This window comes from Pseudonaja textilis, chromosome 5 (genome assembly GCF_049901715.1).
Source record: "Pseudonaja textilis isolate UNSWEBS1 chromosome 5, rPseTex1.2, whole genome shotgun sequence".
NCBI classification, from domain to species: domain Eukaryota; kingdom Metazoa; phylum Chordata; class Lepidosauria; order Squamata; family Elapidae; genus Pseudonaja; species Pseudonaja textilis.
In genome coordinates this window covers 2,796,698-2,822,736 of record NC_141994.1, presented here as the reverse complement: position 1 = coordinate 2,822,736, position 26,039 = coordinate 2,796,698, and the positions used below count along the sequence as shown (strand labels likewise).

General features: G+C 38.0%; 1 protein-coding gene across 4 annotated transcripts in view; it reads left to right on the top strand.

The window, feature by feature from the left end:
* DOCK4 (dedicator of cytokinesis 4) overlaps positions 1-26,039 on the top strand; it is a 229,095-nt gene that overhangs the window by 118,717 nt on the left and 84,339 nt on the right. For all 4 annotated transcript variants that reach the window (XM_026713144.2, XM_087933987.1, XM_087933988.1 and 1 more), the window contains 6 exons: positions 461-559; positions 5,390-5,484; positions 7,214-7,289; positions 9,240-9,340; positions 12,587-12,645; positions 16,819-16,967. In XM_026713144.2, coding sequence (XP_026568929.1) covers positions 461-559; positions 5,390-5,484; positions 7,214-7,289; positions 9,240-9,340; positions 12,587-12,645; positions 16,819-16,967 — 579 coding nt within the window. The remainder of the gene's footprint in view (positions 1-460; positions 560-5,389; positions 5,485-7,213; positions 7,290-9,239; positions 9,341-12,586; positions 12,646-16,818; positions 16,968-26,039) is intronic.

The following is a 26,039-nucleotide window of genomic DNA, read 5'->3' as shown; positions in this document are numbered from 1 at the left end:
GAGATGGATCTTTTGAGGATGTTTTGAACTTTCTTAAGGCAGCGGGAATTATAAAGCTCTTCCAAAGCGGGGAGAGGGCAACCAATGATATTTTGGGCAATGACGTTAACCCTCTGGAGTGCTTTCCTATCTGCCACTGTGCAATTGGAAAACCATACAGAGGTGCAGTAAGTTAAGATACTCTCTGGTGCAGCGGTAGAAGATCACCAGCAGTTTTTCATTCAGTTGTTATTTTCTGAGAAGTCTCAGGTAGTTTAATCTCTGCTAGGCCCTTTCGACCAGGGCTGCAATGTGGACACCCCAGGTCAGGTGCTCTTTTAGAGTACTTTGGATTAAGCAGAATTGTTCAAAAGGGGATTTCTTCTACTTATCTATTAAAAAATATATAGCAAACAATAGGGAAAAAAAAATCTTTTTTCATCCCTTCAGACTGTAAAGTTTTTTTTTTAATTTCTTTTAGGGGGAGTTTGTTTCATGTCTTTTATCATTATTGCGACAAATGACTGACGGACATTATCAGCAACTCCTCAACAGATTCAAGACAAGAGACGTGCTGAGAGTAAGTCTTTTTCTCCCCAGGATTATTTATTTATTTATTTTATAATTTGTGTGTTCTCTTGACACAGAGTCAGGGATATAACATATCAACCAGCACAGCTTTGATATAATGGTCAAAATAATTAGTAGAAGCAAATAACATGTTTGGAAAGTTCCTCTAAGAATAATAAACAATAATATACTAGCTTTTTATAAATAAAGTTCTGAAACAACTTCAAGGAAAAACGAAAGAAGCCCAGTTGTTTCTTGAAAAAAGCATATTTGGGACAACCATGACATGGATGACTGAGAATCTCCATAGACATTTAGGTATGTATTTAAAGAAACAAAAATTACCCTTCCAGAATAAAGGAACGGGCATTGGAATAATGCAGCACTGATTTGTCTGGTCTATTTCTCACCTCCCCTGGCTCCGCCCTTTCTGTCCCACAATCTGCTTTTCTGCCACTGCAACAGGCCAATCTCTCGGCATGTCCTGGCATCCGCCCACCCCGCCTGCTTCGGCGAGGATTCTTCTCAGCCACAGCGCCTTGTGGGGACTCTTGGCTCTCCTGGCAACGTGGGTGGAAGCCAGGGCACACCGAGAGCTTGTCCCTGATTGAGGCCACGGGCAAGCTGACAACGGGACGGACAGGTCGGCGGCCAGTGGTAGCTGCCCAAACACTTTTTTGCCCAGAGAGAGACAAAGCTTTGTCTGCTTGTAAAGCCCATTCGCAAGCACATGAAGCTTGGAGTCTATCCATCATTTCTTCATCTGGGCAAAAAGTTCTGCCATGGGCGGCTTTCTGCCATGAGCAGCTCCACCTGCGCATGAGTCTCGTCTCACCAGAAGAGCTGTTCATGGTACAACATGCCGAGGTTTGTCGCTCTGGTGGAGCTGCTTGCGATACAATGCCACAAGGCTTGTGGCGCCAATGGGGCCACTTGGGGCACAAAGCTACAAGGCTCATCCTGCTGAGTGGAGCCGCTTGTGGCAGAATGCCGCGAGGCTTCTTGTGCCAGTGGAACTGCTCACGGCAGAACCCTACAAGTCTCATCTCGCTGGTGCTGCTGCTCATGCGTGTGTTGTCACAACACACCATGCAGTGTCCAGCTGCAAACAGCTCCACTGGTGCAATGAGCCTTGCGGTGTTGTGCCGTGAGTGGCTCCACTGGCACAACGAGCCTCAGGATGTTCTGCTGCGAGTGATTACTGGCTCAATGAGCCTCATGGCGTTCTGCCACAAGTGGCTCCACCGGCACAATGAGGTAAGTGGATGTGGGGCATGTGGGTACCCCCCCACACCACTGCCCTAGCTTGATTTTTACACCTGTGTCTTGTCCCACGTCATACAGCCAGACATGGGTAGGTCTTAACTAGGGCTTATTGTTGGGATAGTGCTTATATTATGCACATCTGGGTATCGCTTGTTTTCGGGATAGGTCGTATTTTCGGGGAAACGGGGTGGTATTTTCCCACATAACTGCTACTGCCTAACTCAAATCAGAACCTCATTTTATTATGACATCATAACTATAATGTCATAATTTGGTTATGGCTTGCTGCCTCAAAATTGCTTTATTTCAATAGTCCTTCATGTTGTGCAACATTTTCAGTTTATGATTACATACTAAATGTCCTTTTCTTTGTTGTTAATGGCATATATGTTCCACAACTAGGAATCTTTTGGGTATGAATTTATGTGGAGAACTATAAAATGTATGTGTTCTGACCCAGCTCCCCAAACACGACAAACTCTCTGAACTTAAATCAATGATTTGTTTATTAGGAGCGCCAGCAGTCCCAGAAAAAAGTTTCTTTCTCACAGCAAGTCTGTCCAGGAGGGAGATGAATAGTTGTCTGCTACATTTATTCATCTCCGCCCCCCCACCTTTTATCTCCAGAGCTAGGGTGGGGCTTCACAGCAGCGGTGACTCTTCCGTCCCAAGGCCTGGCCCATAGATTTCCACTGCTCTCCTCTCCTCTGCCTTCTAAGCATCCAGGCATCAGGCACTGGACCCAGCTGTTCCTCCTCTTCCTCATCAGCCGACTCCAGACCTGTGGGCTATTGACTCTCCATCTGAGGGCTGATGGACAGCCCAGGCTCCACATCTCTCTCTCTCTCTCTGCCAGTTCCATTCCCTCTTCTCCCTTGGAGCTCTCAGGTTGCCTTGAAGCTGACCCTGACACTCACGCCTCCTCATCTGATTTGGTTACTGGAGGGGCCAGTGACGGAAAGGCCACAATAGTATCTCAATTGAAATGAAACCTCCTGGATGCTAAAGTGTTAGGAACCATATATATCTGACTCGGGGTAGGATTTTAACAACCAGTTCTGTGGGCATGGCTTGGTGGGCATGTCTTGGTCATGTGACTGGGTGGGCATGGCTTGATGGTCCATGTGATTGGCTGGGCATGCTGGGTGGGCGTGCTGAGTGGTCGTGTGATTGGGTGGGCATGACCAACTTGAGGTCACTCACGTCAAGGGGTGCCTTGCCTGCCTCTCCTCACTTCAAAGAGATACAATTTCCCTGTCTATTTATTTACTACATCCAAAATGCACTATTTAATCCTATGCATATATATGCCATATGTGTACATACATATTGCATAGTATAGTTTGTATAGGCACACAAAAAAGATACATTATCTACTATATATACTGTATGTGTATGTACACATACACAAACACACTCACAGCTCTTCTAAAACCACACATTTAACCCCACTTACTGCATTTGGAAAAACCCATCCAGAGTCCACTTTTAACTATACCTTTAACTATACATTTAGCCACACATTTAACTATAACTTCCGCACATTAGAAGTTCTGTACACATGCCTTTAGATTTACTTCCCTAGCCTGCGCATGACCATTAGACCCAGGAGATGTCATGGATTGAGTAAAATGTGGTGAGGTACGCCCAGCACCAACAAGCAGCGAGAGCGAGGCGCTGAAGAATCAGCCCCGGTCGCTTCTCCATCCCCCGCTGTCACCATTGCCTTCTAAGGCCAGGCGAGAGAGGGCAAGGGGCAGGGCCAGCCGGTGACGGGACAGGGAGCCACAGCGAGGGCCCAAAGAGCCTCAGGTGCCGACCACCCGGACCAGAAAATTACCTCCGAGATCCCTTCCAGCCCTAGATTGCTGTGCAAAGAGTCTTCTGAAGCCAGGGTTTGTGTCCTTCCTTCCTTCCTCTCCTCCCTCCCTCCCTCACTCTTGATGCTTGTTGGTGCTCGGCGTCCCTCACCACATTTTACTCAATCCATGACATCTCCTGGGTCTAAAGATCATGTGCCTCCCTCCCTCCCTTCCTCCACCCATCTATCTATCCATCCATCCCTCTATATCTCATTCATTTTCTCCTCCCTACCTCCCCCTATTTCTTTCTTTCTTTTTCTTTCTTTCTGTCCCTTCCTTCCATCCCTCTCTCTTTCTTTGTCTATTCCTTTTTTCCTTTCTCTTCCTTTCTCTCTCCCTTTTTCTTTCTTTGTTTTCTCTCCCTTTTCTTTCTTCTCTCTCCCTTGTCTCTCTCTTTCTCTCTCTCTTTCTCTTTCTTTCTCTTTCTTTCTGTCCCTTCCTTCCACCCCTCTCTCTTTCTTTGTCTATTCCTTTTTTACTTTCTCTTCCTTTCTCTCTCCCTTTTTCTTTCTTTGTTTTCTCTTTCTTTTCTTTCTTCTCTCTCCCTTATCTCTCTCTCTCTCTTTCTCTTTCTTTCTCTTTCTTTCTATCCCTTTCTCCTTCCCTCTCTCCTCCTAAAGCAGTGGTTCCCAATTTGGGTGGTACTGCCCCCTGGGGGGACGCGAAGACACATGGGGGAGGTGACAGGGGGCGCTAAGAGACTATCTTACGAGAATTAAATCTTAAATTCAGGACAAATATTTATTCAGGTAAATGTAATACATGGTCATCAGAAATGCTCAATGGAAACCACATAAAGGCAAGCTGAAGAAAGAGTAAATAGCACTCAGGATTGTGGTACAATTTATTTTCTTTTTTCAAAAAACATTTAAAGTAAAGCATTCTTGCTTTTATTTTACAAAGTGGAATTAATATTGCTAGATGATTGATTACCAAACTTTCGTGGGATTTAAATCCAATATTTTTTACATTCATCAATTTCTTTTTACCAATATTTTTAAAAACCCACAATTTTTTAAAAAAATGGACAAATGCCATAGGAAAAGTAGTAATCATGTAGCTTATAGAAAAAAGGGATTTTTTTTCCTTGAATGTCTTATCTGAATGCTGAAGCCTGTCTCATATGCTGAAGCATTCCTATGAATTTACAAGGCAACTTTCCTTGTTTTTGCTTAAAGATGTTTCACTTCTCATCTAAGAAGCTTCTTCAGTTCTGAAACAATTTTCAATACTGTACTGCTATGCATTCTGCTTAAGTGGAAGTGATGATTACTCAAATGGAGCTTGTTCTCATTTAAATCTATAATGCAGAATTTCATTGTGGTGTAAATCGATGAGAATCATAGTAGGCAAGGAAATCCAATAGGAATTATCCTCATTGACTTTTAAAATTATTGATACTTTCTTAATTTAATTGGTGAAAAAATCTACAATAGTAGTAGTGCTTGAGAGCAATGAATTTAAATATTTTTTAAATAGATATTTGAATCAAAGTTTGTTTCATTTTCTTCATTCGCCATCTCATTATAAGCCGCTAAATTACTATGACATTATTTGAATTTTTTTTGAGTGGAAAAAAGGATTGTCTTTTTTCCCTTTAGAATATAATTTTCTCTTGATTTGAAATTTTTCTAGTGTATTTGCTAAAGAAATTTGCTGAAAGTATATTTTTCTTATCATAAGAAATAATTTAGGCTTTTTGTTTCTCTTAGGATTTCTTGTTACAGATATTTACTGTTTTTCGAATATTAATACAGCCAGAAATGTTTCCAAAGGAGTGGACAGTCATGCGTTTAGTTGCTAACAAGTAAGATTTCTTAACTACAAATATAATCATAATATGGGTCTAGCTTTATTGAAATTGTTGCTTGTTACTTTCTGTTTACAAAATGCCAACAAAATTCATTTCCTTATAATACAAGCCAAGGAACTTCACAGCTTTTTTTAACCTAATGATCTTATTTGAGTATAATATAACTATTTTATTGTCTGTCTGTCTGTCTATCTATATTATTTATTATGTTTATGATTGGTAGTTAATGAGATCATAAATGAGACACCTATTTTATTCAAATTAAACCTTAAATATTTCCCATCCTCTAGTGAATAACAAAGACATGTATTAAGCTGAAAATGTTTTTAAGATCAGCATGAAACAGTCCCATCAATAAATTCCAAGTTGACATTCTCATGAGTCAAAACTTTGAATATTGGCTATTTAGACAGAATAAAATGCCTGTCTGTTTCCTCAGGGTCTTCAACAAACTAGATATTTTTTTTAACACAGTTACCTAAGTCTTCTATGAAAATATAGCACAACAAACTAACAAAATTGCAAAAAATACTCAAGATGAAAGAAGTGCGATCTAAATGACATCCACATTCAAATCAAGATCTTGATATAATTTGAAAAGGTTTTGAGATGGGATGGGGAAATGCCTAGACAGCTTCAGTTATTAATTTCTTCAGCAGTCATTCAACTTCACTTTTTTTTCACTGAGTCAAATTATTTTAAATGTCTATTGTTTTTCCCCATTAGCAATAGGCTATAATCAATCCCTGCTGCTATTCTGTTAAGGCCCGGGGCAGGCAGTAAGGCACTGTTCTAATCAACAAGAGTTGCAAAATTGCAATGTAAGTTACAAAGCATTGTTTTCTGAATGAAATGGTCAACCTTTGGGATTGTAGCAAAAATGGCTGCTTTAATTCTGACTGGAAACAAAACTTTGAGAACAGATACTGTACAAATGTTTGGGTTTGATAATACTATACAAGTGAATGTAAAAATGTTCTGCAGGCCACCATTGAATAATACTCATGCTGATTAGATGTTAGTTCAATTATATCACTGCAATTAATTGTATTTCCGATGTGTTAGCAAATCATATTTATTAGGACTTCAGCGTCTACTTCTCCCTGATCCCTATCCCGTCTCCCCAAATCCTACGGTATTTTGATCAAGTAGTGTATCTGCAGAATAATCCAGTTCAGGAAGCAAAACAGAGTTAATATTTGGATAAACACAAGAAAGATTTCTTTTTGCAAAAAATAGATTTGCCTGAGAATGCCTAGGAATTAACGCCTTTAATTTAATTATTCAAAAGCCCTGATGATATTAATATAAATGATTTTGAACAAGGAAGGGATGGTTCTGCATTAGAGAGAACATAAGTTTTTGAATTTAAATTTCATGCCAAAAAGAAAAATAAGCAGTTGGGACAAACTAGCAATAGGCTACAAAACAAACCGAGCGATACACTAATGTATTAACTAATTCTGTTCCATTCTTCATAATACATTTTGTGAGTTTAAGAAATATATTGAGAATATTTCATAGTCTTCACAGAGTGAGGTTCAAAGTCTGTATTATAAAACTTATAGACTCCTATTTCAGACCATTTTAAAGATTTATATTTGTGTATCTTTTTCTCTGTAAATTGTTTTTTGTATTAATAAAAATAACAAAGATATAAAACAATGTGTAAATTGCTATGTGAACAATTAAATATATAATCCATCTTTTGTTTTTCCAATAGTGTTATTATTACAACAGTGTTATATCTTTCTGATGCCCTTCGCAAAAATTTCTTAAATGAAAATTTTGATTACAAGGTAAGCTTTGCATTCTTTTATGCACGTTTTTATTTAAAGCACTTGTGTAGCCTCCCATCTTAATAGCAATAGCACTTAGACTTATATACCACTTTACAGTGCTTTTACAATGCTCTCTAAGCAGTTTATAGAGTCGGTATATTGCCCCCAACGATCTGGGTCCTCCTTTTACCCACCTCAAAAGGATGGAAGGCTGAGCCAAGTCATTGAGCCTGGTGAGATTCAAACTGCCAAATTGCAGGCAACTGACAGTCAGCAGAAGCAGCCTGTAATACTGCATTCTAACCACTCCACCATCCCAGCTCTTAAATTAAACTCTAGATGACTTACAACCAATTATGAAGCTCTTTTTGTCAAGTGCTTTTTTAAATTGTTTCTCCAGTTTAATCATCTTACCCCAGTATATGTGTCAGCAGTGACAGCTATTCTGCATCACAGATGAGAAAATAAAAGCTTATGCCAAACCCTGGGTAGCTCCCAAATGATTTTAATTCATCTTCATAGCATCTACTTCCTTTTAACTGGGAATAATATTGGTACTAAGCTCTGTTTTTATAAATAAGATATAATAATCTTTATAACAGGTCATATGCGATGCAATACAAAACAACATGTCTTTATAATATTATAATTTAATGTTTATAATAAGAGAGCCAGTTTTCTGTAGAGGTAAAGGTACTGGCCTGGAAACAAGGACATTATCAATTTTAGTCATGTCTTAGGCATGAAAGCTGGATGATCTTAGTCTCTCAATCCAACACACCAAACAGGGATGTTTTCTGAAGGAAATAGGAAGAGGAAGGAGTATTTTTATATTCACTGCCTTGAGTTATTGATAAGAAATAATAATGGTGGTATAAAATTCTAACAAACAAATAGTCACCAGTCATTTTTAAAACACACTGAGACATAAATAAAGTAACATTTACAAATAAGTGAAAGAAACCAAGAGAAAAAAATAACAAATTGTAATTCAAGAGGTTTCAAACACAGTAACATTTATTAGAAAAAAAATCAAAATGACATTGATATAAATTCATTGATGTTCTCATTATTGAATTACTTCATTTCAATTGTTCTGTTCAAATATTTATTTTGACTTATCTATAAGTTGATTAAATCATATTCATTAAGTGCGTAAGTTAACAACTGCTATCCCTTTGATTATGCAGTTCTTAACTTATTCACTTGTTGGGTAGCACCAAGTCTGGCACAGAGGAGAGATCAAGTGTAGAGTTAGTTTGGAGTCCCTGAACAACCGGAAAAGGGCTTGGATTGAAGCACACTCCTTTTTAGTTCCTTGGAGTCTTATCTAGGAGTTGACTGCTCCCAGGAGTAGGCAGTCAGATTGGGGAAATTTCAAAATTATAGGCAAAACATAAAAAAAATAGATCAAACTTTGCATGTGGGGGATTGGTGATTGTGCCTGACATCACTTGATGAATCATATTTAACCAACTTATAGATTAGTCAAAATAAATATCTGAATTATTTTGTGTTAGGTATTTGAATTCGGTTAGATTCTATGTTTTAACTTAAAAATGAACTTAGGCATGTAAGTCTGTGTAGCTACACTAATATGAAACTCAAATACTTTGGCCACCTAATGAGAAGTCCTTCCTACTCTTAAGTGGCCAAAGTATTTGATTTTTATATTAGTGTAGCTACACAGATATTCTCACTGGAGAAGAGCCTAATGCTGGGGAAGATTGAGGGCAATAGAAGAAGGGAATGAGAGTGAGGTGGCTGGATGGAGTCACTGAAGCAGTAGGCATGAGCTTAAATGGACTCCAGAAGATGGTAGACAGGAAGGCTTGGAGGAACATTGTCCATGGGGTCACGATGGGTCAGACACAACTTCGCAACTAACAACAACAAGCTACACTAATAAATAGTCACTAATAGTATATTTAAAAGAAATGCAATGATAAAATTATTGTCTATTTGCAGATTTGGGATTCTTATTTTTATCTTGCTGTCATATTTATAAATCAGTTGTGTCTACAGTTAGAAATGTTCACACCTTCTAAGAAGAAAAAAGTACTAGAAAAGTAAGTATAATTGTTGGTTAAAAAAATAGAGAAAATCAGTTTTTGTGGCATTCATTTTTTTCTGTACAAAATGTTATTAAGATTGAAAGTTATCAAAACTATGTGAAATTTGCTGTTGATTATTATTGAGAGACAGAATTTTGTTTTTCAAGGCAGAATTGTTGGAAGCAGTGGTAGGATTCTGCCAGTTCACACCGGTTCAGGAGAACCATTTGTTAACTTTCTGAGCAGTTCTGCGAGCAGGTCGTTGGAAGAAATCTCTTTTTCTCACTTTACAGGGCTAACCCCGTCAGGAAGGTGTGCCTCAGTATTGTTTCTAGCCTAATCCTTATATTTATTGCCCTGCTTAAGTATTTTCAGAAAGTGATTCTCCAACATTGCAACTACTAATGGTTCTTGGCAGTATGCCCAGACTAACCAGCTTCTCTGGAGTTTTTTGTTCGTTTGTTCGTTGTTTGCTGGTACTTTGTTAGGGGCTTGACTTTTAAAAAACTTTTTACACTGCTTGGGGCGTATTTTGGGGGGTGTACTTCCAAGAGGCAGGATGCAAGCTTGGCACTCTGTCTGATTTTTTCAGTGCCTTTCTGGGGGCATATGATCTTTCCTTAAATCTGGATTTCCTTAGGATATCTTGTGAGGTGAGTGAGATCAACTGATTAAGTGATGCAAACGGATCTAAGGATTGCTTCTCCTGGGTGGGATAGGGTTCTTCCAGCCAGGACTCAACAATCAGTGCTTTGAAGAAATAATTGAATAATGAAGCATATGATAGCTGCTGGAAAAAAGCTTTTAATGACAAGGAACCAAGATGAGTGACATTCAGTAAGGCTTCTTGGCTAGCTAGAAAGATTGACATTCAAACATGAGTTCATATACCCTTTCTGAGTTTTTGGTCTAAAGCTGGTTTGTGGTGAAGTTTAATTCTGTGCTTGGTAACGTTTAATCTTGTGTTTGTTGATGGGATAATTTTCCCTATTCAGCTTTGTTTGGAAGGAAAACGGTTAATCTCTGTTTCTGAAAATAAGCACGGTTGAGAAATTTGGCTAGTTCCTGTGTCTATTTGTTCTGGTAATTGATTTCACAAGGGCAGCTTCTGCAATGAGCCAGACAGGTTTTTTTTTTCTTCCCTTGTGTTTTAGTTAAAAAGGATTTAAAGAGTTTGTGATTTAATTATTTGTATTGTGTTTGGATTATTTGCTGTCTCATGTCTTCTTCCTCTATCTGGGGAGGGGGCCTCCCTTCAGTCAGTTCACTGAGCACAGGAGTCTCTTGTCTGTGGGGATTCTCCACTCATACAGGTCATGACTGTCCCCAAAGTGCTTTTTTCAAAAGCGTTGGAAGAAATACCCATCTGTTCAGTTCCAAGTGGGAAGAAAGACACTGGAAACATGAAGGTTGATTGGAAAGATGGTTTATTTGTTGAACAGGACCACATGGATTTGAGGCCCTGGGCAGCCATCCAATTGGTTTGATAAGTGCATGGATTTTTATACAGTTTATTCTACAGCATTTTGTAATTTAGAGGCTTGTTTTGTATATTTTGTTATTTGATTTTAATTAGTTTGTCTGCAAAGGCTGGAAATGAGTTGGGGTTTTTAAAACTTTAATGTAATTAATCCTAGATGCTGGCTTCCTTGGGGTTTTGATTCTATCTTGAGTGGATTACCAAATCTGCATTTTTAAAATGCAGTTTCTCTTCAGTTTCTTTGGGGCTATTAAGAAAGACTAATTCTGTTTCCTGCCTTTTAAAGGCATGTTTCTCTATTTCATATTTAGGGAAATATAATTTTCTGCCTTTTTAATATTTCTCAAAATATTTCTTTTTTTGTGGAGTGTGTGCTAACTTTCTACAAGAGACATCTAGACTTTCTTGGTTTCCAGAAAGTCCAGTTGCCTCTTGAAAAAACACCTTTGAAAGAGACAAGAGTCTCTTTCATTGCTTCGGAGTGGATAAGGCACTGATAGTAAGATAACAAAAAGGGTGTAAAAAAAAAGGGATGTGGATCCTTCTATTCATTTTAATTTTCTCTCATGATAATAAGGCTTAGTAATATGGCACCAGGCTTGAAGTTTATTTAGAGATCTGTGGCATTTACTAGTTTTATTGTGATCCTGATAAGCTTGGGAGACTTGAACCTGGGTTCTTTGTTGATTTGTCTCTTTAGCTCGGCATTTTACAGCCCAAATATGCCCACCTACTTTCTGGAGAGCTTAAATAACCTCTCTGCTAAAGGGTTTCCCTTTATGAGCAAGAGTTGGCTGCTGATAGTTATTGTTGCACTTTAACTATTTTAATTCCTCAAGGTGCTCTGACACCCTGCCTGATTTGTAATTCCGGGTTGCAGGTATTGCTAAATGGTTTAGATTTCCACGATGGCTGTGGCTATCATTGATCTTCAGTCTTTATTCCCACATTTGTGATCTAATGATTGGTATTTAGGGCAGTTTTTGGCAAGCAAAGAAGCTTTTTGTATTTTTGTACAGGTAATCCTTGACCTACAACAGTTCATTTAGTGATCATTCAAAATTACAATAGCACTGAAAAAAAGTGACTAATGACCATTTTTCACAGTTATAACTGTTGCAGCATTCCCCATGGTCATGAGAGGCTTGGCAATTTAAAGCTCCCCTCAATATGAGTGATGCCAAGTTGGCCACAACCACCCAGTCACATAACCACCCCAGCCATGTCTACCCAGTTGGTCATTAGGGCAGAGAACCAGTTGTTAAATTATTTGTATCCCACCACTGATTTGAAGTACGTTTGATTACTTAAGTATGTTTAATGGGATGTACAGTGGCATGCACAATGCTCTTGAATAAATCTTACCTGGTTTACAGCACTTTGATTTAATGGTTATAGCTCACTGAAATTAATGGAGATGATTTGCAGGAAAATGTCAATTCAAACAGTAAGTAGAATGCACTTGTTAGAAATGATGAGGTATGTAATTAAATCTTCGTGTCAATGATTCCTATGGTTATAGAAAAAAAGTTGTTTATAACCGATACCACTTTGATTCTTTAGTAGTAAAAACATAAGGAGCAACATCATATTCTTTCTGTGATGTGTTGTGGTTTTCTAACTGCTTTTCATTTTCTGTTTTAATATGTTGTGAAAACATTCTGTTGGGTTTTTTTCTCTGCAATAACAAATTGCTTACTTGCTGCAAACATGCAAAAAGTACATTTTGTGATAAAGTGACATTACTAATGATCTAATCTGATTTTTTAAAAATGTAACAGATATGGTGATATGCGGGTGACAATGGGGTGTGAAATCTCCAGCATGTGGCAAAATTTAGGTAAGATTAAGTATATGGCTTAAGCTTTACATTTGCATAAATGTTTGACTTTCAGTATGTGTGTTTAGAAAATGTTTTATGCAAAACTGTTTATTTGGTATCCAGAAATAGTCAGTACTCTGCATGTCACCTAGTTCATGGAATGTGGGCAAGGCCGCCTTTGAATTAGAAATACTTACATGCAATAGCGCCAGTAGTTTGGCATTAAATGGTCAGGTGCAAATAGCTAAACTCACATGTGAGGAGTTTAATTAGCCATTTTATTGCTCAAGCCTATATAAAAGAATCTCCTCAGACTGGTCTTTTCACCTAGGTGAAACTAGATAAAATTCAACAGCATTCAAAGAAAGTTCACCCCCTTGTGCCTATTTAAAGACTCTAAGCTAATTTCTTCTTTGAATTCTTCCCCTGGTTTTCTTACAAAAACTGGGCTTTAATGATTCTTAAGGCATAATGGGCAAAACGTGCCAAAACTGATTGGTATTGTGCAATTACGTGGGAATGTGGCATATTGCATGATTATAATAGAGGCTGGTAACCAAGCACGTTCTTTAATAACGCACTTTAATAATATACTTTTTACACTTGTTAGTACAAGTTTTACATGAAAACCTTGTAATGGGAGGTGGAGGTCAGTATTAATTACCATGTATCATGTATTGGCAACCGTGGCCTATAAAATGTATGAGGAGTATATATGCATTAATGAATGAAATAAAGAAAAATAAATATTTTGCTGTTTGTAAAGCGAAAAGCAAGAAGTGGGTGTAATAGATCTGAATGAAGGTAGACTGGTATTGTCTTACATAGGTATAGATACCAGGATGTGATGGTATAGGTCTGGGTGTCAAACTCAAGGCTCGGGGGCCAGATCCGGCCCACGGAGTACTTAGATCTGTCTGACCTGCAGGGATGCCCTGGAAACAGCAAAGGACCAGCCCGTGGTCGGTGACTCTGCCAGTGAAAACAGAGTTCAAGAGGGCCGTGTGCTCTTTTCGCTGGCAGAGGGTTGCAGGAGGGCTGTCGCAGCCGAAAACAGAGCTCAGGAGCCCGTTTTTGCTGGCAGAGTGCTTGGGCCACCACAGGCTCCCCCGACATGAATGACATCGAGCTGGCCACACCCACACTGGCCATGCCCATCCCGGCCCCCCAAGATCAAACACAACCGTGATGTGGCCCTCAATGAAATCAACTTTGACACCCCTGGTACAGATGTACCACGAATGAATAAACTTATATGTATTTCAGGAAATATAAATTGGTGTTATTTACATAGTTTTAGATCTTTATGAAGTAGGAATTACTCGATTGATGATATTTGCTCAATACTAGATTAATATTACTGAAATTGTAAAATATATTTTATTTAGTTTAGTGCCAATAAGTCAAATCAGACTCTTGCTGACTAATAATGTATATGCATATGCTCCTCAAAAGCCTGATTTTAGAAATGCATTGTACCTCTTCCAGAAATGTTTCAGCAATTTTGTCCATCCTACTAATTAGTTGTTCTGCGTCCCTCAGCCTCTAAGCGTTATTGTGCAGGATCTTTCGCAGCTTCCATCTCCCAACTTCCTATATTCCCCAGAATGAACAGAAATGCATTATGGGAAAGGGATGGTGTTAGATAGTTAGATTAATGCAGCATATTAATTTGAAACTTAAAAAAGTACCAGAAATTATATGGACACAATAATCTTTACTTTTACTTCCGGTTCGGGCTTCTTTGATGATGGACAGAAATCCACGATTGTGCACGGTTTTGATCCGTGCTCACCACTGGAACGCCCCGAGCCACCTGGATTCAGGGCTGAAGTCACCCCGTAGAGGTGGTGAATAAGGGGGAGCCGTCAGTGGGGTTGAGGAGAGCCACATGTCTCCTCCTCGGCTGGCCATTACTCCCTTTCCCAAAGGCGGTTGCAGCAGTGGTTGAAATGGCTACCTCAAAGAAGAACCCTACCAGGCAAGATTGTGCAGGAGGAAGTTTAAAGGAGAAAGTTTGACTGACTGGGTTGAATGGAGAACTTCTATTTAAGGTACCTGGAACCTGAATTTTAAGGACTAACATCATTCCTAAAAAAGATTTTAAGCTGCGAAAGAGAAAGGAAAAGGAAATGGAATTGGCTTTTTTTCCTCTAACATCAACAGTTTTAATTGACTTGGAACATTAAGAAGAAGAGATTTGAATAAGAAATTGATACTAATCCACTTTGACATTAATAGGCTATTTCTAGCTGAAAATAAAGTGTCAAAGGGATAAAGATTCTTGGATAAGTTAAAAATTTTGTTTAAAAAAGAAAGAAAGCAGAGGAGGGAAAAGGGAAACAAGAGGGTGGAATCTGGAAAATGGAGGAGACCACCTGGAACTTAAGATTCCTGGAATTTTGGATGGTGGATCCTAATGAAACAAAATAAACTCAATTGGGGGTTGTTTAAATTTTTTAAAATGGCATCACTCCTTGAAGAGTTAAAAATGAGACTTAAAGAACAAAAAGAAGAAGCACAAGAGGGAAGAGGATCTTTTGGCTTCGTATTTCAATTTTTAGAAATGGAGATCTTGAACTATGAAAAACAACAAGAAACGCTGGCAGAACAAGAAGGGCGGGACAACGAAGAAGCCATCTTTAATGAACAAGCAATTTTAAGTGGGGTAAAAAAGGAAAAGGGGGATAAGGGAGTTAAAAACTTAAGCACTGAAGCAACAACCAAAAAAAAGAGTAATTTGAAAAGTAATCATAATATCAGGAAGAAGCAGAAGGGAGGATCACAGAAGGGAGAACAGATAGAAAAGGGAATAAAAAGGGGAGGGAGAAGAAGAGAGGGAAGAGGGAAAGGAAAAGAAGCTACAAAGGACAGAAACAAGATATAAAGGTACAGGAAAAGCGTACAAGAATTAAAGGTATAAACCTATTTAAAAGACACAGAGACAATGGTCAAAATTTAACTTAAGGAGAGGATTCTGCAAGGGTGCATGGGATAGCATTGTTACATTAGAAATAGAAAAGGGTTAGAAAATATGTTAGATGATTAAAGTGATAGAAAAAATTTCTATTGATTTGTAGTGGAATATTTGTAAAGAGAATAAGGCTCTCGATGATTTAAAAAGAATGTTTAGAAAAACTGAAAAGAAACATGGAAGATTTTTATCAGTTGACAAGATGAACTTAAATAAGAATAATAACTTTATTGACTATTGTTAATAACTATTGTTTGGTTTTTTATTTAAAGACAGTAATAAGTAAAATATGAAATATAGATGATTAACTGATATTACTAGGTAATGTTTGCTAAAAGAAATAGAAATGTAAAAGATTGTTATTAATATTAATGGTAGAACTGTATTTGAATAGAATAACTATTCCATTTACTATTGTTATACATATATACACAGATATACATATATACTTTTTTCTTTTAAGAATTTAGCGTGTATTTTAAGGGAATGTACCAAGCAGAATTCGATTGAAAATAGGTATGTGTTATAAAATAGAGGTTAGAAAAAGAATGTTATAACTGTAAAGATGTAACTTAAATTTTTAAACAAGATTTGAAAAAAGATACAAAGATGTTACATTCCAGTTTAGTAATTACAGGGGAAAAATTGTTTTATGAGAAAAGATATGAAATTGTAAACAGGACAGATGAAAGTATAAAACATTGATTAGAAAGATTTTAAAAATTAGGAAAAGACATGTAATTGAATTAAGAAAGGAATGAGATAATTTAAAATAAAGCTATAGGAAGTAATGAAAGGGAAAAGCTATTGAAAAAATTGCGAAAATTTGGATTAGAATGTATAAAATAATATGTATTGAGTTTATGTCTGTATGGAGAAGTGATAACCTGGGGTCACGCTGTTCTCAAAAAAAGATATTTTATTTGTATTTGTATGTTTTGTGAAAACTTAAATAAAACTTTTATTTAAAAAAAATCTTTACTTTTACTTTTCAATTGTAACTATATAAATTGAGCTAATTTGCACTTTTCCTATTTGTTTATTTGTTTGCTTTATTTTTATTTATAGAAAAGGCTATTGGAAAAACTACTGAGCAATACAGGCTGTACATTCTTAGCACAATTTCAAACATAAATCTTCATAAAGCTACAGTGTTTTTTCCTCTAGTATTTTATTCTTGAGAATAGCTCCACTCAATGTATCCTCTTACCTTTTAGGAGAACACAAAATCCACTTCATCCCAGCACTGATTGGTCCTTTCTTAGAAGTGACATTGATACCTCAGCCTGACCTGCGGAATGTTGTAATTCCTATTTTTCATGATATGATGAACTGGGAGCAAAGACGTAGTGGCAACTTTAAACAGGTATTTTTGTCAATTTGTTAGGGGAAGATAAATTAATTTTTCAAGTTAATAATTCTTAGACAACATTATATCATTATGTTATGCTTGTTTTCTTGTTTTAATTAAAATTGTAATCTAATCAATTATTCTCTTGAGTATATGCTAGTTTTAAAAATGATAAAAAGGGAAAAAAAGTGTATGAATTTGACAAATGGATAAGGTTATTTAGGATAATCAAACACATAATTTACTACCAGCACTAGATTTATCGGTTTTTACAAAATGGCCAAAGGTGTTTGTGGATTTTATAAATGCCCTGGCCTGAATTCATTTTACAGGTAAACTTTGAATTATGAGGGTAACTGAACCTGGAGTTACAGTTATAAATTGTGCCAGTCATTAAATGGATAATCACGTGACCTATCCAATTTTATGACTTTTTTGGCTGTAGTTTTTTTTAATATTGTATTTTCCAAAGCACCAGAAGGATGGAAACTGAACAAAAAAGAGAAGCAACCTAAAAGTAAGGAGAAACTTCCAGACAATGAGAAGAATTAACCAGTGGAACTGCTTGCCACCAGAAGTTCTGAGTGCTCAATCACTGGAAGTTTTTAAGAAAAGACTGGACAGCCATTTCTCTGAAATGCTATAGGGTTCCCCCAAGGTCCTTCTAAGTGGCTATTCTGTTATTCTGACCTTTCCCAGGACCTCTGCTCAGATTTATTTCATGATTTCACATATAAAATAGCCATTTGTGTAATACAACTTGCATATTCAAAACAGTAATTATTATGGCTGATGTTTGATAGCAAGCCTAAAAGTCAAAGATCACAAGAGTGCTTCTTTCTCTGTATGTATACAAAACATCACATACCAGGAATAGCATATTAAGCTGTACTTATGCAACCTGATGTACAAAATAAACACACGTGTATTTATGCTCTGGCCTAGACACTGAATGCACATAAATCCCTGAAAAATATGTGGTAGCCCTGGGCAAAAGAAAGGCAGTAAAATCACTCCAGGTGTAGGGACAGTGTAAAATGTTAACACATGATAAATAATGGAACAATTAAAAATAATAGCACAGTTCTCTCTCTCTCTTCCTTCCTTTTTCTTTTTTTCTTTCTCTCTTTCTTCCTTCCTTCCTTTCTTTCTTTGCCTTTCTTGTCTCTCTCTCTCTCTCTCACACACACACGCACACACACACGCACACAAACACACCTTTCTCTCATTCTCTCTCTCTCTCTCTCTCTCACACACACATACACACACACACACCCACACACAAACACCTGGTCTGGGATGAAATGAATGATCCTGTGAGCTCCAGTCAGCAGCAGGTGGTGTGAAAAGAAAGAAAGCAGGCAACGATGTGGACTGTCCGTCCTTCCCTCCCAAAGCATCTCCGCGGGCAGTGGGCAGCAGTGGTGTTGCCATGAAGCACCCTCCCGCCCTCCCCAAAAACCTCCATGGGCAGCGGGAAGCAGTGCCATGGCCGTGGAGCATCCTCCCACCCTCTCAAAGTACCTCCGTGGCAGTGAGGGGCAGTGTGCGGTAGTGGCAGTGGAGGTGTGGCCATGGAGCCTAAGCCTCCCACCTCAGTCCATTGACAACCAGCTTTCCTCCGCTGCTGGCTGCGCCCCACAGCCATTCACCCTGGCTCTCCACCCTGTGCCCTTCAGTCTGGTCCATTTGCTGAGACACCATTTGTCCTGGGCCTTTGGCTGCACGGGACAATTAGCCACCACCCAATCAGCACGCAATGGGTGATAGGTGATTGCAGGGACTATGGGGCTATGGGGGAGGTGGAGCAGCCAAATAAGTTTCACGGCCTCAGGCACGGGAGAAAGCAGCTTCTGGCATGGTATGGTGCGGCAGCCAAATGGCAAAGGCACATGGCTCACATTCCCAGTGGTTTTAAGGCGGCTTAAGAAAGTTTTTACATCCAACTGAAGCACCTCAGCCTCACACAAGTTGTGTGGTTCCATTTGTTGCTGTGACTTCCTTCATGGCTGCCACATGGGCACCAGGTCCTTCTCTGCTGACCGGCACGTGCTGCTGCAGTGAGGCCGGCTGGGTTTAGTTAGAAGGGAAGAGCCGGGAGGGGGTGTTGTTGGGTTGAGTCAGCCAGATGAGATCCCTGGCAATGGCCGGAATTCATCCAAAGGATGAATTGTTTGGTGTGGGTATCCTAGCCTTAGAAGGAAAGGGAGAGAGAGAAAGAATGGAGAGACAAGAAAGAAAAGGGAGAAAGAAAGAGAAAGAAAAAGAAAAAAAGGGAGAAAGAAAGAAAGAGGAAAGAAGGAAGGAAAGGTGGGAAGGGAAAGAGAAAGAAAGAAAGAGAAAGAAAAAGGAGAGAGAGAAAAGGGACAGACAAGAAAAAAGAAAGAGAAAAGGGAGAGGCAAGAAAGAAAGAAAAAGAAGGAAAGGAAAGTGAAAAAAGAAAGAAAAGAAAGGAGGGAAGGGAAAGTGAAAGAAAGAAAGAAAAAAGAAGGAAGGAAGGAAGGAAGGAAGGAAGGAAGGAAGGAAGAAAGAAAGAAAGAAAGAAAGAAAGAAAGAAAGAAAGAAAGAAAGAAAGAAAGAAAGGGATGAAGCGGGTGGGATTCAAATTTCTTGACAACCGGCTCTGTGGGCATGGCCTAATTTGTGGGTGTGTCTTGGTGGTCATGTGACTTGGCGGGCATGGCTTGTAGGTAAATATTGTAAACATTAAATATTGACTTTTTTATAAAAAAGAGCAACTTTTACCCAAAATCAGGCAAAACAGGCAGGCAGATTGAATTGCTCACGGAATCACAGATTCACTCACAGATCTACCTTTCTGTAATCTGCTGCCAGAGTCTGTCACATAAAATTTGCTTGCAAAGCAAACTCATAAAATTTGCTAGCAAGGAAACTCACAAAATTAACTCACAGTATACCATGTATGTAAATATTGATTTTTTTTTTATAAAAAAGAGCAACTTTTACCCAAAAGCAGGCAAAGCAGACAGGCAGATTGAGTTGTTTGCAGAATAACAGCTTCATTCACAGATCTACCTTTCTGCAATCTGCTGCCTGAGTTTGCACTGAAAAATATACGCTTCAGTCCTAAGGAAGGTTCAGCTCTGCTCTCAGGCCACTTCTCCTCCCCTTCCCAACCCCCTCAATACCACACCTGACTGGGTGAAAGTGAAGCAGTGCAACAGCGATTTAGATTAGCTAGAACACAAGAAATCCAATGATTTCCTGCTTTGTAGCTAATGTAAATCACCCGGCACAGCTGGTAGATGAATAGCTGATTGTCGGGGGGGAAAAAGGAAAAATAGCAACTTACCAAACATTAGGTGAAGGCACAACGCAGTAAGTTGGATGGTGTGCATGTCAGGTAAGAAGCGACTGAGCAGGGGGTGGTGAGGTGGTGGCAGCCAGTGGCATGATTTGCCAGTTCCCAAAACTGCGCAGAATCATAACAACCATTTCTATAGAACCGGTCTGTATGGTAGAATCCCACTCCTGGGAGGGAGGGAGGGAGGGAGGGAGGGAGGGAGGAAGGAAGGAAGGAAGGAAGGAAGGAAGGAAGGAAGGAAGGAAGGAAGGAAAGAAAAAAACCTCCTAATCCAAAGAGTTCCTAGCTTTAACTCCAAAGCCAGCCTTCTCAGCCTTTCCGACATTACGGACCTCCTTCCACCTTGTACCATTTCAACTCAAGGGCAATTGGTCGACTCAGTCAGCCCAGCCTTCTAGATCCTGGAAACTTCCCACCTTAAGATAGCACTAGACTGGACAGCTGACCTTAACGACTTTGTTTACCAAGACTCACAACTTTCCAGCATTCAGACAATGACCGTCTCTTTGCCCAAACTACAAATTCTGGCACTAGATGTGGCTTCAGAAGACACCTTGAAACAGCACAGCATTCCAGAGCTGGAAGGGACCTTGGAGGTCCTCTAGTCCAACCCCCCTGCTCCAGCAGGAGACCTTATATCATCTGGGTTATTTTGGTGCCTCTAACAAATAAGGAAATTCCCAGAAAAGGGAAGGAATTTACTAGGACAAGGCTGTATGCAGAGGAAGGCAGAGATAGTCCTCAACTTACAATTGAACCCAACGTTTTGGTTGCTAATCAAGAGCATTGTTAAGTGAGTTTCACCACATTTTATGCAATCCATCCTCCAATGTTGGATGTCGATCATTGTGGACCAGACTGAGAACTTGAGAGCAAAGCCCTGCCGGATTACGGATGATTGACACACTCGTAAGGGAAGGGTACGGGTACCCCTCGACTTATGTTCACCATTGAGCTTCAAATATCCATGGCTAAGCAAGACAGCTGTTCAGTCAGCTTTCACCCATTTGATGACATTTCTTGCCACCGTTATTAAGCAAATCGTTGCAGCTCTTAAGTAAGTCACATGGTTGTTAAGTGAATCCGGCTTCCCCGTGGACTTTGCTGGTCAGGAGATCACAAAGGGGAAATCACATGACTCCAGGACACTGCAACAATCATAAGTATGAGTCAGTTGCCAAAAATCTGGAGGTTTTATGCTTTTATGTCTTGTTTTATGTTTTGTATTTTGTATGTTTATGTCTGATTGAGAATTAATAAAACCTTGATGGAAAGAAATATAATTGAATACAAGTGAAGGGAGAAACAATGAGAAATTTGGTGTTTTAATGGAAATGTGATAATCTGGAACCATACTGTATAAATGTTTATATTTGATTGAGAATTAATAAAACCCTGATAGAAAGAAATATAATTGAATAAAAGTGAAGGGAGAAATAATGAGAAATTTGGAAAAGATATATACGTGCTTAAATGGAAATGTGATAATGTGGAACTATGTCTTAAAAAATAATGTTTTATTTGTCTTGTTAAACTTATAAGTAATTTTTAGAAAGGAGGTTTTATGCCTTTATGTCTTATGTTTTGTTTGTCTTTAAAAAATCAATAAAATTTGTTTAAAAACAACAACAAATATGTGTATTATTAGTTAAACTATATAAGATTGTTGAATGTAATAAATATGAATATTAACATTCTATTTGTAAGAAAAGTTATGATACATAGAATTTGGTTGATATAAAAATAACATTGAAATTTTGAATAAGATAATAATGAAAGATTATAATTAATAAAAACAACTGTACTATTATTAGAATTATATAGCCTGTTAAACGTAACTATGATGAATATTATTTTATTTGTATTAAATAAGTTGCAAAATGTGATTAGAAAGGTGATTTTTTAAAAATATAATAGTGGCATAACTAAAAATCAGAAAGGGGATAAATAATGGAAGATCATAATTCAATATAAATTGGTGAATTATTATTAGAATAATATAAATCTATTACCACTACAAATATGATTAGTAATATTTTATTCTTAGTAAGAAGAGAAATGCTTAGAATATGGAGACTGACACAAAAATAAGGTACTGAATGGTGAATAATCAAAGAATGAATGATTTAACAAAATATATGTATTAATATTAAATTTTATAAGATTGTCAACTGTATTAAATTTGAAGAATATTGTCATATTTGTTTTAAAATGTAAGACACTCTGATGCCACACTGTTCACACAATGATATGTTTGTAAAAAACAAGAAAAAAAAATACGGGAAAAAGAAAAAAGAAAATAGCTTGATCCCCTCCTCTCTGTGGCAGCCCCTCAAATATTGGAAGACTGCTATCATGTCTCCCCTGGTCCTTCTCTTTACTAGCCAAGCCCAGTTCCTGTAACCGTTCTTCATACCTTTTAGTCTCCAGTGCCCTAATCATCCTGGTTGCTCTTCTCTGCACTTTTTCTAGAGTCACATCTTTTTTATAGTGTAGTGACCAAAACTCTAGGTGTGGTCTTACTAAGGCTTTTTAGAGTGGTATTAGTATCTCACTTGATCTTGATTATATCCCTCTGTTAATGCAATTTAGGATTGCATTGGCTTTTTTGGCAGCGGCTGCACACTGCTGGCTCATGTTTAGCTGGTTGTCCACTAAGGCTCCAAGATCCCTCTCACAGTTACCGCTATTGAGCCTGGTTTCACCCAGTCTATATGTGTACTTCTGATTTTTCTTGCCTAAGTGTAAGACTTTACTTTTATCTACACTGAATTTCATTTTGATTGATAGGGGATAGTGTTCAAGTCTGTCAAGATCCATCTGGATCTTGAGCCTATCTTCTAGGGATGGCGAACCTTTTCACCCATTAGGCAATGCATGCGGGGGGGGCCCATGCCCCCTTCACCTGCGCATGACCCATGTGTGCATGCCACACATCTCTGTGCATGCTTATGTGACCCCCCGGTACACTGTGCATCTCTGTGCATGCATGTGCGACCCCCCCACACGCAATGCATGTCTCTGCGCATGCACAGGTGACCCCCCCATGTGCACTGTACATTTCTGTGCATGTACACACATCTCCTGTGCATGTCCCACCCCCCTGCACCATGTGCAGCAGGTACTCGACGATCAGCTGGCGGGCAGCACGCGCACCTGTGGAGTGGACCTGCTCTGGGACGACAGCTCTCGTGCCAGCAGAGATTGCTGTGCGTGCCACTTCCAGCACACATGCCATAGGTTCACCATCACATTTCTAGAGTGTTAGCTATTCTTGCCAGCTTAGTATCATCTGCAAATTTGGCAAGTTTCCCTACTATTCCCTCATCTAAGTTGTTTATGAAGATATTGAAGAGTACTGGGCCTAAGATGAAACCTTGTGGCACCCCAATCCTTATTTCCCTCCATATATAACCCATCTGGTGGTGATGCTATCTATCCCACTTTTTTCTAGCTTTAGTAAGCTAGCAGAAGTAGGTTGTGGTGTACTTTGTCAAATGCCTTGCTGAAGTCTAAGTATATTATGTGCACAGTATTTTGCTGGTCTATTAGTTTACTCACTATGTCAAAGAATGAAATAAGTTTGGTTTGGCATGATCTGTTTTTAACAAACCCATGCTGACTGCTAGTTATTACTTTACTTCATTCTAGATGAAGGTCTGTTTTTTATTATCTTTTCCAGTTTTTTACCGGGTTAGACTGGTTGGTCTGTAGTTTCCTGGGTATGTTTTTTTTCTTTTTTGAAGATAGGAACCATCTATCAGTTCTTTCGGGGAAGCCAGATTCACATAATAACTGCCTGACTGATTTAACACCCTTCACAAACGTGGCGAGAGAAGTCGGAAAATGGGACAAATTCGCTTTGCAAATTGTTCACTTAACAACATAAAGCTTGGTCTCAATTTGTGGTCATAAACGGAGGACTAACCTGTAGGGAAAGGCTGAATTGGATCAATTTGGGATCTGCCAAGTGGCCATCAGAAGCATATGGCATTAATAGAATTAATCCCATCTGATCAAGGCTAGACATCTATCCAATAGAATTAGAGAACTCGGTACATGCTCAGAGATCGGGGAAGAGAAACAGACAGGAGCATTGGGTGGAAAATTTCCTTTCATTGTTAAGATTTTTTTTAATAAAGTTTTTTATCTTTTTTAGAAGGCAAACACTAACAAACACAAACATAAAACATGAAACCATCTTCCAAAATACAGTGTGTTGGTTGGTACATTTCTTTCGTACAATTTCACAATATCAACAGTCTTCCCTTCCAAACATACATTCATATTACATAAGTCAAATATACATATTATATTATGTTATATTGTGTTATTATTGTATCGTCGTCAGACCCAACTAAAAATGCATATATTTCTTATCGAGCAAATCTCTATTTTAACAAATCTGGAATCATACAATTCATTTCCTTATATTCAATTATATAACATTATTACATCATATTATCTTACAGATTATACTATTCCTTTCCATAACATAGTTTACTTCTCTATTTTCTTATCTAGCCATTGATAAAATAAATCCCAAATTTTATAATATTCTTTATCTTCTTGCTCTCTGATTGCTAATGTCAATTTACTCATTTCTGCACATTCCATCATTTTCTTAATCACCTCTTCCTCTATTGGAATTTTTTCGCTCTTCCAATTTCTAGCAAATACAATTCTAGCCGCTGTTAACACATTTATAATCAAATACATCAATTCTTTACTGTATCCTTCAGGCAAGATAACCAATAAAAATATCTCTGGTTTCAAGTCTATATGCTGTTTTATCATTTTTTCAAGCCATGTATGAATCTTAGTCTAGTATCGCTTAGCTTCCACACACGTCCACCACATATGATAATATGATCCAGGTATCTGATGACACTTCCAACATCTCTCTGATTTGTTCTTGAACATCCTTGCTGGGGGTAAATGCCACCTGTAGAACATCTTATACAAATTCTCTTTATATGCTACCAACATTGTCAATTTTTAATTTCGAGACTATAGTTTTTGCCATTTATCTAAATCTATCCCATGTCCAAAATTCCTCCCTCAGGCAATCATTGTTTCTTTAACTTGTTCTTCTTCCAATTTAATTCCAAGTAAGTAACCATAAAATTTTAAAATCATTTTCTCATCAGTACCTGTTAAAATTTCAACCAGTTCTGTAAGTTCATTATAAAATCCTTCTGTTTTACAATCTTTGTCATGCCTAGAATGTATTTGCATATAGGTATACCAATTCATCTTAATTTCTTGCTCCTCTAGTTCTTGATTAGATTTGAGTTCACCCTTTTCATTTACAATTTCACCATATCTAACCGTGTGTTCCATTCTATAAACAACTGGGTATGCAGATGCTTCTGTAGTTGACAACCAGACTAGAATTTTCATATAAAGTTGTTTTCTTATTTTTTCCCATATCAACAATAAATAATCTCGTATATAATGGCTCTTGAAATAACCATGAGTTTTACTTTCCTTATACCCTAAAAAAGCATGCCATCCCAGTAATAGATCATGACCTTCTAATGTTAATAATCTAACATTCCTTAACAAAACCCATTCTTTGACCCATATTAATGCCACTGCCTGACAATATAATTCCCAATTAGGTAAGCCAAATGCTCCTCTTATTCTAGCATCCTGTAACAACTTAAGTTTAATTCTTGCCTTCTTCCCCTGCCATATGTATTTCAACATTATTTTATTTAAATCCATAAAAAGTTATTTCCCTAATTTAATTGGAATAG